Below are 12,539 nucleotides of genomic sequence, written 5' to 3' on the forward strand. Positions count from 1 at the left end.
GTTGATTGGCCACTCCTGTGACGCTGTTGGTACCAAACAGCATCAGTCTCTGCTGTTTCTTTGGGTTTATTAGATGTGTGGAGGGAGGTAGATAGCTACATGGGCAACAGCTTGCTCTCCATATTGTACTGCCCAGCCTCGCATATTGAGACAGCTAGGATGAAATATCCATGGTCAATTCTGACTGATGGAAGCCCTCACATAACTAGAGAACAAGACATTACATATCTGAGTTGAGATACAATCTATTTTGAGTTGGAGTTTATAGCTAAGCAGGGAGGAATGTAATGTATTTAATATTTCAGTAATATTTGAATAATATTGTGAATATACAGCTTGATTAAGCATTATTTATTTGTTTACATAATTCATAGTGGGCTATATGTAAGTAGTACATGAATAGCATATGTCATTACACCAACACGTCATATGTGAGCACCTCACTAAAGTAAAAACAAAGAAGACAAAACATATCCCAGCTTGTGTGTTTTTCTTTTGAGTAGTTTCTGGAGTTACGAGGGGTGATTGATAAGTTCGTGGCCTAAGGTAGAAGGAGTCAGTTTTAGAAAACCTAGCACATTTATTTTTCAACATAGTCCCCTCCTACATTTACACACTTAGTCCAGCAGTCGTGGAGCATATGGATCCCTTTTTGTAGAAGTGGTTCACAGCAGGGGTGTTTGATAAGTTCATGGCCTAAGGTAGAAGGAGATGAGTTATTAACTTCAAACTTTCTGCATTATCACTCAGAGTTGAACTATACATATATGTAATGAGAGCGTCCTGGACCTCCAGGTGGTCCACAGCAAGGGTGATTGATAAGTTCGTGGCCTAGAGTAGAAGGAGATGAGTTATACAGCTCTTGTTACATGCACGTGCAGTTCAACTCTTTGAGTGAAAATGCAGGAAGTTTGAAGTTTCTCCTCATCTCCTTCTACTTTAGGCCACAAACTTATCAATCACCCCTGCTGTGGACCACTTCTGAAGGTCCAAGACGCCAACCTCTACAAAGAAGGGATCCGTATGCTCCATGACCGCTGGACTAAATGTGTAAATGTAGGAAAACTAAATGTGCTAGGTTTTCTAAAATTGACTCCTTCTACCTTAGGCCACGAACTTATCAATCACCCCTCATAGAAACATAACCAGTAGGAGAGAGAGAAAGAGTGAGGGCAGGAGAGAAAGAGAGAATTGAAGAGACATGAATTGACCAGGATTGCTGAAGCACAGTGAGCTCATTGTCAATAAAAAGCTGGAGGAAGTCAATGATTATAGAAGGAGTGAAAGGAGGGATTTGAACAGGATGGTAGCCTGCCTCAGTGACTAACATCCGTACACTTACCGTACATCAACTGCGATGAAGTGCTTTGAGAGGTTGGTGACGACACATATTAACTCCTGCCTGAGAAGCAACTTGGATTCACTCCAATTTGCTTATCAGCAGAAGAGGTCTATAGCAGATGCCATATCATTGGCACTTCCCTCAATCCTGGAACATCTGGACAGTAAAGATGCATACATCAGGATGTTCTTTATCAACTGCAGCTCTATATTTAACACTATCATCCCCTCAAGACTAATTAATAAGCTTCAAAACCTTGGCCTCAATATTTTCTTGTGCAATTGGATCCTTGATTTCCTCACTTGCGGACTCCAATCAGTTTTGGAAAGGCAACATCTCCTCCACAATCTTCACCAGCACGGGTGCATTACAAGGCTGTATGTTAAGCCCTCTGCTCTACTTGCTTTATACCTATGACTCTGAGGCCAAGTACAGCTCCAATATCACATTTACACTTGTTGATAACACCACTGTTGCTGGTCAAAGCAACGGTTGTGGCAAATCAGCACATAGGAGGCAAAATCTGCTGAATGGTTCCATAAAAACAATCTCTCACTCAATATCAGCAAGACCAAGCAGCTGATTATCGACTTCAGGGGAAGGAAATCAGAGGTCCATGAGCCAGTCCTCATCAAGGGACCAGAGGTGGACAGGGTCAGTAACGTTAAATTCCTCAGTGTTATCATTTTGGAGGATCTGTCTTGGGCCCTGCATGTTAGTGAAATTATGAAGAAAGCATAACAGCGCCTCTACTTCCTTAGAAGTGTGTGAAGATTTGGCATCCAAAACTTTAACAAACTCCTATAGATGTGTGGTGGAGAGTTTATTGACTGGTTGCATCATGGAAACACCAGTGCCCTTGAATGCAAAATCTACAAAAAGTAGTGGATATGGCCTTGTACATCATGGGTAAAGCTCACCCCAACATTGAGCACATCTACATGGAGCACTGTCGCAGGAAAGCAGCATCCATCATCAAAGGCACCCCCCCCCACCTCTGCCCACCATCCAGGTTTAGGAACAGTTATTATTCCTCACCCTCAGGCTCTTGAACCAGAGGTGATAACTTTACTTGCCCCATCACTGAACTGTTCCCACAACCTATAGAGTCATTTTCAAGGACTCTGTATTACATGTCCTCAATATTTATTGCATATAATTGTTTTATTTTTCATATTTGCACAGTTTATTGGCTCTGCACACTGGTTGTTTGTCCTGTTGGCTGCGGTTTTTCATTGCTTCCTGAATTTACAATATACGCCCACACGAAAATGAATCTCAGAGTTGTTTAAGTGTACCTTTATAATAAATTTATTTTGAACTTTGAAAATAATAATGAGAATCTTAAGATACTTGCACTGTTCTGTCACAGCCCACATAGGTAACTGAGCTCATTTGGTGATGAGTGAAAAACATTTATATGCTCGGATTTAATCTAATAAGTTTTGGATAAGCTGAAGTTGACAGCTCATGTATAATAGGAGGCTGGCAGGAGATCTTTGTAATAAATAAGCTCAGATGTGATATAGACGATGGTGACTGTTTCAGTAGCAAATGAATGGAGGTAGTACAGAAATGAGTAATTTTATGAAGATAAGAAGAGGTTGCCTTGGATGATGGAGAAAATAATGAGCTGAACATTTAGCTAAAGGTCAATCAGGACAATATGCTGTGAAAGGCCTTGCCCAGCCTCAGGCAGGAGAAATGAAGCACAATTTGGGGAATGGCATTTGCAAGAGGAGATATTGCCTTCCCATATATTATTTCATTCTCAAATATTTAGTCTGATCAGTTCATTCAGTTTGCTTAATCTTTCATAACAGAACAGTGACTTAAAACAAAAGAAAACTGAGAAATATCATCTAATGGCACAGTTTAATTATTTTAAAAGATATTTATCAAAGATAATTTTCAAGGATTTTATTCCTTGGAATGTAGAAGATTGAGCGACTTGATAGAGGTAAACAAAATTTTGAGGTGCATAAATGCAAGCAGGCTTTTTCCTCTGAGGTTGGGTGGGACTACAACCAGAAGTCAAGATTTAAGGGTGAAAGGAGAAAAGTTTACGCAGAACGTGAGTGGAGACTTCTTCGCTCAGAGGGTCGTAAGAGTGTGGAATGAATTGCCAGCACAATTTAGTTCATGCAAGCTTGATTTCAATGCTTAAGAGAAATTTGGACAGGTACATGGATATGTAAAGGCTCTTTCAAAAATGTAAAACCACTTGATTCTGGTTAAGCCCCGCCCATGAAAATTTCCCTGAAGAAGAAGCATTTGTGATGTCATTGCAAACCTTGAGACCATACATTGAGATCTCACAGAACCCTGTGTAAATGATAGAACTGGCACACTATCGAATATAACTATTTGCTTACTGCATCAAGCATCTCTTGCCCCAAATGTGGAGAAGCTTTACATTCCTATATTGACTGCATCAGTCGCCTCAGAACCCACAAAACAAAGATTAATGCAAGTCATCCTCAATCCTGAAGGTTTGCCTTAGCAAAAGGATATCACATCTACACCACATATTGAAGGAGTTAGATGTAAGGTGGAAAAAGTGACATTTTCTTTCCAAATGCAAGTATCTGAATTTCAGTTGACAGATAGAGATTAATTATATTTTAGAAACTGCCTTTACCCATAAGCTTGAAGTAAGAACCTTGAAAGAAAACTCAAAGTGCTACATAGCAAACAATGTAACATTACTTTTTGACATCATTAAGCCAATCTTACAAAATCATAGCGAAATATTTTCTACTTTGTAAAAGCAGGAATGCATTGATTAAAACATGCATTAAAACATATAATGTAATACAATTTCAGCTACCAGAAACTTTTAAGCATTAAAAGACAACCAAAATTTATCAATGATAAAATTAAATCACTTCAGTAATTTAATTGTTTACACTATAATCTCTAGAAACAAAATTAAATGAATTTTCTTCTATTGCCTCTCGCCACTCCAAGCAGAGAAGTTAGTCTGTTCTATTGCCTGTAACATCGGTCTCGCCTGCCAGTGTTGTTTAGAAACTTTCCTTGCTACTATAAGGAAACAGCTTCTAGATGACACTTCAAAAATTAGTGTTCTGTTGAGGACGTGAGATTTAACTTATTTCCTATGGTACTAGCTAATTGCCGAGTTCTAGGAGACTAAGTTTTTACGACATCAAGTTATGAAAGCATATACTAATTTGCCTTGCCCCATTGCTTGCTCCATTCACCAATAAAATCAGAAGCAGCTAACTTACCAATAATTTATTTCAGTAAAATCAAGCCAGACACTTTAATAAGAAATTAATTGATTGAACTCTGAAATCAGCCTTTAACTCTGAAGACTCTAATCCATTATTAGACAATTTCTCTTCTACAGGCAGGAAAACTACTCTCTCATGAGTATCACTAACCTTAAAAATATCTGACTTTCAGTTCTGACGCGTACAATATTTAGTTCATATCTGGCAAATATATCTACCCCAGATAAAAACACAATATGAACTTATTTTATAAGAGTATGTTTCAGGGTCTATAGTACACTTTGTGCGGAAGTTGCTTGGCGAATTGAATGTTTTTCAAACGAGTGCATAATTTACTCCTGCAGAGTGGCAGATTCTTAAAGTGAGGTTTTATAATCATTGAATAGGAAAGTAGTTTGGTACACTGATTACATTCTGCAATTGGTTAAATTTGTTCATGGGGCAATGGGTAAATTACTGCAGTAAAAGGTAGCTACCTCCATGGAAAGCAATAAATACTGCTCTCTGTAACTTAAAACATATTTAATTGCTGACATTACTAGTTCTAATTAACAATCATTGAATAAAATATTAACTGTATCTCACTCCACAAAATGCTGCTTGACTTGCTGAGCATGTCCTGTTTTTATTTCAGATTCCTAGCCGCTGGATCTTTGCTTGTCAGCAGTTACCGTTTGACTGCTACTGCATCTTCTGGAAGTACCTGCAGTCGAACCACTGCTTCAAGTTGGTATCATCATCTCCCTTATCTTATTACGCCTTTGCCTCTTGGGGATGTAAATGGACCGTCAAAATAATAACAATTTCAAAGATATGATGTCAGGATATAGACATCTTATTGAAATCCATGTCAAATAATAGAGTACTGACAGAACCTGAGCTGACCTGTTCAAATTTCACTCACCGCAAAGCAGCCTTGGTCATGTGATATTTCCGAGTTCAGAGCTCAGGACTAGTCGCAAGATAGCAGTTTTGTCACAGAACAAAGCAACTGCGCAAATCTAAATGAATCGGAAAGTGTAGGTTCTTGTTGGCGTAAATTCTTTTTTCCCAATTTATAACAGCTGACCTACATGCATCGATTTTTATCAGCATAGAATTGATTATGTAATCAAACCTGTATTCATCTTACTTAAGTATAACAATGGTTTAAGGTTACAGAATAAAATGTTTAGTGCCCATTATTTCACGTGCTTTGCAGGAAAACTACTTCGACAATGGAAAAATACCTTCAAGGGGTATTCTGGAAAAAAATCTGTAAACTGTGGTACACTTGCTAGTGTGTCTGATGCCATGTGTGTTACGTTTTGTAAGATGCTTGTAGTGTTCGGAATCTGAAAACACAGCGTTTAATCCCAGTTTTGACCTTTCCTCAGTTCTCAGTTGCAACGTCCCCATCCCTGGACCTGCCCCTTTCTCTTCTCTCATTCGGTTGGTTTCTAGATTGACAACTCAGAGCTGTTCAGAAACGTCATTTGGGGGGAAAATGCCCGGGTTGAACTGACTTTCCTCCAACACCTATCAAGCTCTTGAATTCAGGATTCACCTTTAACGGAGACATTTTAAAACACGACAGTCATATAATAATAAAAAATGTACAAATATTCTCATCAAAAGGCAACATTGGCAGCATTAATGCGGATGCAGCACCCGCAGTAACTAGAGGGGGGATGTTGTGCTAATTTTGTAATTACATACCAAGCAAGGTACTTCTGAAAATCAAACGTACACAATGAGCGGCGATACAAGGCACCTTACGCGTGGCAATACACTCTGAAATTATATTTTTTAACCTTACCTCTTTATATCTTTTTATCATTGTTATCGTTGGGATTAGCTTTTAAATGCTGTGACATAAAGCATTTCAAAGATAATCGAGCACATTCGACGGTAGGAAAGGACCGGCTGCGGGGTCTGAATAGATTCGGATTGTGAGATTTGCCACCGTGATGTCCTACATTGTTAAAAGCCAAACTCCATCTTTTCTCCAAAAACAGGTCGCCAATGACATTCCTTTATTTCCATTGTATTTTTAGTCGCTCGGACTCGCATTCCGTCGCCATCGTTCTGGCTGGGTGGGTTCAGGTTGTAACTGGAGTCTCGATAACAAAGCACTGCGGATTCGAATGAAAAGCAAGTGACTCAAAAATGTTAATCTAAGCGTACAGCCAAGAAAAAATATCCAGTTTTTAGTGCCAGCTGCATATTGGTTAAAGTTTAATCAACGCGGTAGGATGTCTGGCGGTCAGGAGCACGGAACAAGGTGGAGACGTTAAAGGACGATCCCGGCTGAGTGATCTGATGTCACACTTGCTAACCGAATGTGTGTTCCTTTTGCTTCAGGTGAAAGGCTGCAAACCTTGTACCATTGCGAATCGCCCTGAACCAAGTCGCTGAAACGCACCAAACACTTGCGACCCGTAACCCAAGTTCACATCCTGGGAGATTTCTCCAACTGCATCAACAAAGACGTCAACAGAGGATTAACATTTAAAGTTGTCAGCTTTATTTGTGTATGAATTATGACATCAACTCGTGAGAATGTTGTTGAATTTTATTTACGAGGATTATACATAACGTGACTTTCGATGAGTAATTTCATCATCCCGTTATTAAAAGTGTTCAAAACGTATTGATTTTTAACAATATTCGAACTAACAGCTTTAAAATAATTTGATTACTATTTCATTTAAGAACAAAAAAAATATGCCCACGCATCTTCTTTTTAGCCAAGGGCTGTGTTAATTCTAGCTTCAGATAGCGTAGGCAATAGTTGAGCTGAAAAGTAGGAAGGACCGAGGAATAAATGTGAGCTGGGTAGACTTTGACATTTTATAAATTTGGAAGTGAATCACAGATTAGTTCTACAATTGAAGGAAGGCGATTCAACTCCGAGTCCATACTGACTCTCTGTAAGAGTAATCCTATTCCTCCAGCATCTCCCTGTAAATTATTTCCTGATATGTACTTATCCAAAGCACCTTTAACACCATAATTGATCTGCCTACACCACCAGCACTGACAGTGATCTCCAGATCCTATACATAAGATGCACGAAAAGGATTTTCTCATGTTATGATGAATTCTTTATCAATCATCTTCATTCTGTGTGTCAGAATCAGAACTCTCCTACCAATGCGAATAATTCCTATCTACTCTATCCCCAATATGATTTTAAATATCTTTATTCGGTACTCTGGCTGCTTCCAGTGTTGAAAGTGAAGAACCAAAGCTTCTCTTGTCTGATTAATATCTCTCATCCTCACCTCATTTTAGTAATTCTCTTCCTTAACCCCACTAAAACCATCATGATCATAAATATCTCCTGCATAAACATCTTTATTCTGTCCATTGACTTCCACAACATCTATCATTATTGAAAAGGGATCTAGTGCTCTCCTGGCTTATATGACAAATAAACTTTTCTCTGGCTTCCAGCCAGGTACAAGTATCGATTAAAATTGACACTTCAATGACAAACTCCGCCATCTTCACTGGCATCATCCCTGAAGAAGATGGCAGAGTTTGTCATCGAAATGTTGGTTATAATCAATACCTGTACCCTGCTGGAAGCCCAAGAAGTGTTTATTCATTTATCATTATTGTCTTACAGAAATGCTCAACACTTAATGCCCCTCATTAATTATTAGTTGTCATTTTTTCTTTCACTTCCATTTAATGTTTTAATCTTTCCCCATAACCAGTTTTCATTCTCCCTCCTTTAGAATCCTTCCTTGTATTTCTATTGTCAGCTTTAGCTTTTGTTTTCGCCTTGTCCTTGCAGCAGATAGGAAACAACTCGAATTCACGTCAGCAGTGACAAATGAACTTGGAGGACAAACAAACATGCATCAGATGGTAGAACAGACAAATTAACTCTCATAGGGGACAGAAAACTGAGCAATGGGATAAAGAGGTCACATGAATGGGGAAGAAGGAAGGCTTGAGGTAGCGGTGAATAGCTAAGCAACAGAAGGGGGGAATCAAACCGTTTGATTCTTCTCAGCACTAATTCTAAACTGGCAAGTAGCTGAAATGGTAATCAGGATATTCCTTTGCACTTCTTTGTGAATGAATTCAGACCAGCATTCAGAATCTTTTAAGATGTGAACTGTTTTCAAAGTATAATCAAGGCAGATACCTTTACTGTCTCATATAAAAGCAGGTTCCATAACCACTTTTGCCTTACTTCTCAGTAATATTGCTTCAGTGTAGTATTTCAGCTCCATTTTTTAAATATTAGAATGCATAAAGTAAATAACAAACCATCTAAATCTATTATGATGTCACAATACAGTATATCTTTAGTTTATAAAAGGTGCCTTACATTAAGATCTATGATAATTTATTTTGTGGCTCTAACAGTTGTTTCCCGTTGAGTCTGACACCAGACTGAGTACAGTTTACTATTGTGTATGACAAGTTGGATGGCAACACACACACACTATCCTCACTTGGAAATATGTATCTTCAATACCATATGTATGAACATTCAGAATCCTTAAGTTGCCCATCCAGTGGCAGAGTAAATGTACATTCACTGCAAATGCAATAGTGTGTTGGAAATCATGTCCTCAGTTGATCAATTGATGTTGACATTTGGAAATGCCTACATCTCCCACGAGGGAGTACATATAAACACATCCAAAATTCCCATTAGGGATACAGTTCTCTCATTATGAACCTTCTGCTGCACATTTTCCACATCTGCTTTAGCACCGAATTGAATATCTGAAAAATTATGCCAAAAAACTTGATGTGTCCAATCAATAACAGAAAACATCTTCTTTTATTTATCTCTTCTGCTAATTCCCTTAATGCCAATAATGCAGTTATATCTGCATACCATTTTTCTTCCACTCTATGTTAAATCTAGGCCCTTCCGTCCCCTTGCTGATCTCGTGCTGTGTAAAGTTGCAAATGGTCATAGATAGTTTGCTAGAGAGATGGCAGCAGTATGCCATTTGGTCCTGCTCCATCACTGAGTATGATCACGCCTGAGTATCCATCTCAGTACTCCATTCCTGCCTTCTCTCCGTATCTCTTGATCCCATGAGGAAGTGATGTTTCTACCTCTTTCCTGTACATATTTAATGACTGGGCCTCTATTGTCTTCTGTGGTACAATCTCCTGGGTAAAGATATTTCTCAATGCTGTTCGAAATACATACTTTGTATCACAAAGTTGTAACTCCTTGTTCTGGACTCTAGACTTTGGGGATAGCGTTTGTGCTTTTAGTCTGTTTCCATGAGATTCCCCACTGACTCTTCTAAATTCTAGTGAATATACTGCAGCTAATATAGGCCTAATAGAGCCTGTTTCTCCTAATGCATCACCTCTCCTTTCCCAGTGAACCAGCATAGCATCTGTACTTTGAAAATAACATCTTTCCTCAGGTAAGGAGATGAAAAGTACCTGCTAAAACCAACAAGAGATCTTAACAAGATCTTGTAAAACTTTAGCAAGATAACATTTTGTTTTATCTTCAAATCCTCTTCCAATAAAAGGTGTCATTGTATTTTTCTTCCCATCTGCTTAAATTCTTGCTTTCAGTGACAAGGGCACCAAGGTCTCTCTGCACCTTCTCTGTTCCCAATTTATCAACTTTCAGATAAGTAGCCTTTCAGTTTTTGGAACCAAAGTGATCACCTCACATTTCTCCATATCAAACTCTGTTATGCATCCATCAAATCACCTGAGTCACACCAAAGCATCTTTTGCATTCTTCTCACAGCTCACATTCCTCACAGGTTTGAGCCATGTGCATTTAATATCCTTATCCAACCACAAGTATATGTTGTGGAAAGCCTGGGCCTAAACATTGACCCCTACAATAACTCACTAGTCATTCCTGCCACATGGTTGAGTTTATTCATCCTCTCTTCATCCCATATGTCAATCAATTCTCTGCCCATGCCAGTATATTACATCCAATCCCACATTAATTATTTTTGTATGGTAACTTCTTTTGCAGAACCTTAAGAAAAACTGTTTGAAAATCAAAATAATCACATCCACTACTTTATCAATTATTATCCCAATTTATCACCTTTCAGATAATGACCTTTCAATTTTTGGAACCAAAGTGATAACTTAAGTTACATCTTCAAGGCGCTTGTAGATTTGTTAAGCACTACTTTCCCTTCATAAACCCACACTGACTTCATCTAATACTTTCCAACTATTCTGTAATTGCATCTATAATAGACTTTTGCATTTCTTCCATTACTTACATTAGGTGTACATTTCTGTGTTCCCATTTTCTTTTTTTCTCCTTTGTTAAATAAAGGAGCATGCTTAGCACCTTCCAATCTGTAGTAACTACTCCAGGTATTTTAAAAAGCAAATGGAAGATGAAGACCAATGCTTTCACTATTTCATTTGAGATGAAGATGAAGATAATCAAGTCGTAGAGATTCGTCAGACTTTCACTCCATTAATTTTTCCAGCACCATTTATTAGTACTGATACCATTGCCCTCAGTTCTTCCTTCTCTCTTCATTAACATATCTCGAAGGTTATTTGTGTTCCTTTGTGTAGCCAGAAACAAATGTGTTTAATTGTTCTGCTATTTCTTTGTTCCCAATTATAATTTGCTGTTTCTGACTGTAGTACGTTTACATTTATCTTCCCTAACATTCTTCACAATCATTTTTTCTTCACGTTTACAGAACTCTTCCGAGATTAGTTTTCCCTGCAAGCTTACCCTCACACACCAGCTTATCCCTCTTAAACGTCTTATATTCCTTTTTTGATAACTTATTTCCCTTTGAATCTAGTATTATTCCAATTATTTTTGTAAGTTGTGGTTAAGCCCTTCTGCCCTTTTTTTCCTTTTGCCAGCTAGGAATGAATAATTGTTGAAATTCATTCATATATTTGGACCAGCTTCCAACAATGGAATCCAGTGTTATACTGGCAATAATTCAGCCAAAGTCAGATCAAAGTGTGCAAGTCTGAATTGGACTTGCTATGCTTCCAGACATTGGCTCAGATAGATCAGAAAATTGGAAAATAAAATACAAACCTTAGTCCATTGCAATTCTAATCTAATCTTTAGGAGCAGAATTGCTGCATAACCTTGCTGTATTCCACTGGTGACTGATTGCTTACTGTATGTACAGAACTTTCTTCTACAATATCTTCTACTGTACATAATGCGACAGAATATAAACAGATGGATGCCGACACCAAATGTAGCAATGTGTTGTCTTTTTTCTGAATCAGTAGACTCGCTGGTGCTTATCTGAATAGGACAGTATCTGAAATGAGAAAGCTGCAATTGTACAGTTATGGTTCTGGAAGAGGCATCCATTAGGAACATGTTTAGATCCCCAGCATCTTATAGACCAAACGATTTCAGCAGGATTAGAGATGAACCTGGTCATTTTCGATAATTTCTGATCCACCAGTTGTCATATTCTTTCCGGTGGCAGAGTTCTTAACTGCAAATACCTTCTCAATGCCACTAATTCTGTGAGCAGTTTAATGTAGCTGATGTTTTGTTTCCATCTCCTGCAACAGAATGAAAGTGTGTTGCTGTGCCATGGCATCTCACTACAATGTCATGGTTGAACAGTTGCAAATGCTTGTAAAAAGTAAGATGTGTGAAATACTTGATAGAAATATGGACAGCTAGAGGTTGTTGAGTGAATATTTCCAACGAACACGGTACAGTGCCTTTGTGGTGATTTTGGGATTTTTTTTGTTTTTACTAAATTTGACCATACTTACAACTTTTTTCTGCAGTCATAACCATTCTCACGGGCATCACTCCCTGCATTCATTTTTCACTACTCTTTTAGCTCTATCTTGTGTTCAGATCAATGACTTAGCTGTTCTCCTGATTTCAACAGACCAGTATGTGCCTTTATATGGCCTTGTCTGAGCAGATATCTTGCTACCCAGAGTCAAAGAGAGAATTGCTATCAGTGCAATCC

The 12,539-nt window shown here is 38.3% G+C and overlaps 1 protein-coding gene across 2 annotated transcripts in view; it reads right to left on the minus strand.

Moving 5' to 3' along the window:
- Window positions 1–7,702, minus strand: part of abcc8 (ATP-binding cassette, sub-family C (CFTR/MRP), member 8) — a 181,210-nt gene extending 173,508 nt beyond the window's left edge. Inside the window, exon 1 of one of the 2 annotated variants that reach the window (XM_063061994.1) lies at window positions 6,398–7,702. In XM_063061994.1, coding sequence (XP_062918064.1) covers window positions 6,398–6,418 — 21 coding nt within the window. In that variant the 5' untranslated portion in view covers window positions 6,419–7,702. The remainder of the gene's footprint in view (window positions 1–6,397) is intronic. The other variant, XM_063061995.1, reaches the window with a different exon arrangement.
- Between the last annotated feature and the right edge of the window lie 4,837 nt (window positions 7,703–12,539).

The sequence above is a fragment of the Mobula hypostoma genome, chromosome 11 (genome assembly GCF_963921235.1).
Source record: "Mobula hypostoma chromosome 11, sMobHyp1.1, whole genome shotgun sequence".
NCBI classification, from domain to species: domain Eukaryota; kingdom Metazoa; phylum Chordata; class Chondrichthyes; order Myliobatiformes; family Myliobatidae; genus Mobula; species Mobula hypostoma.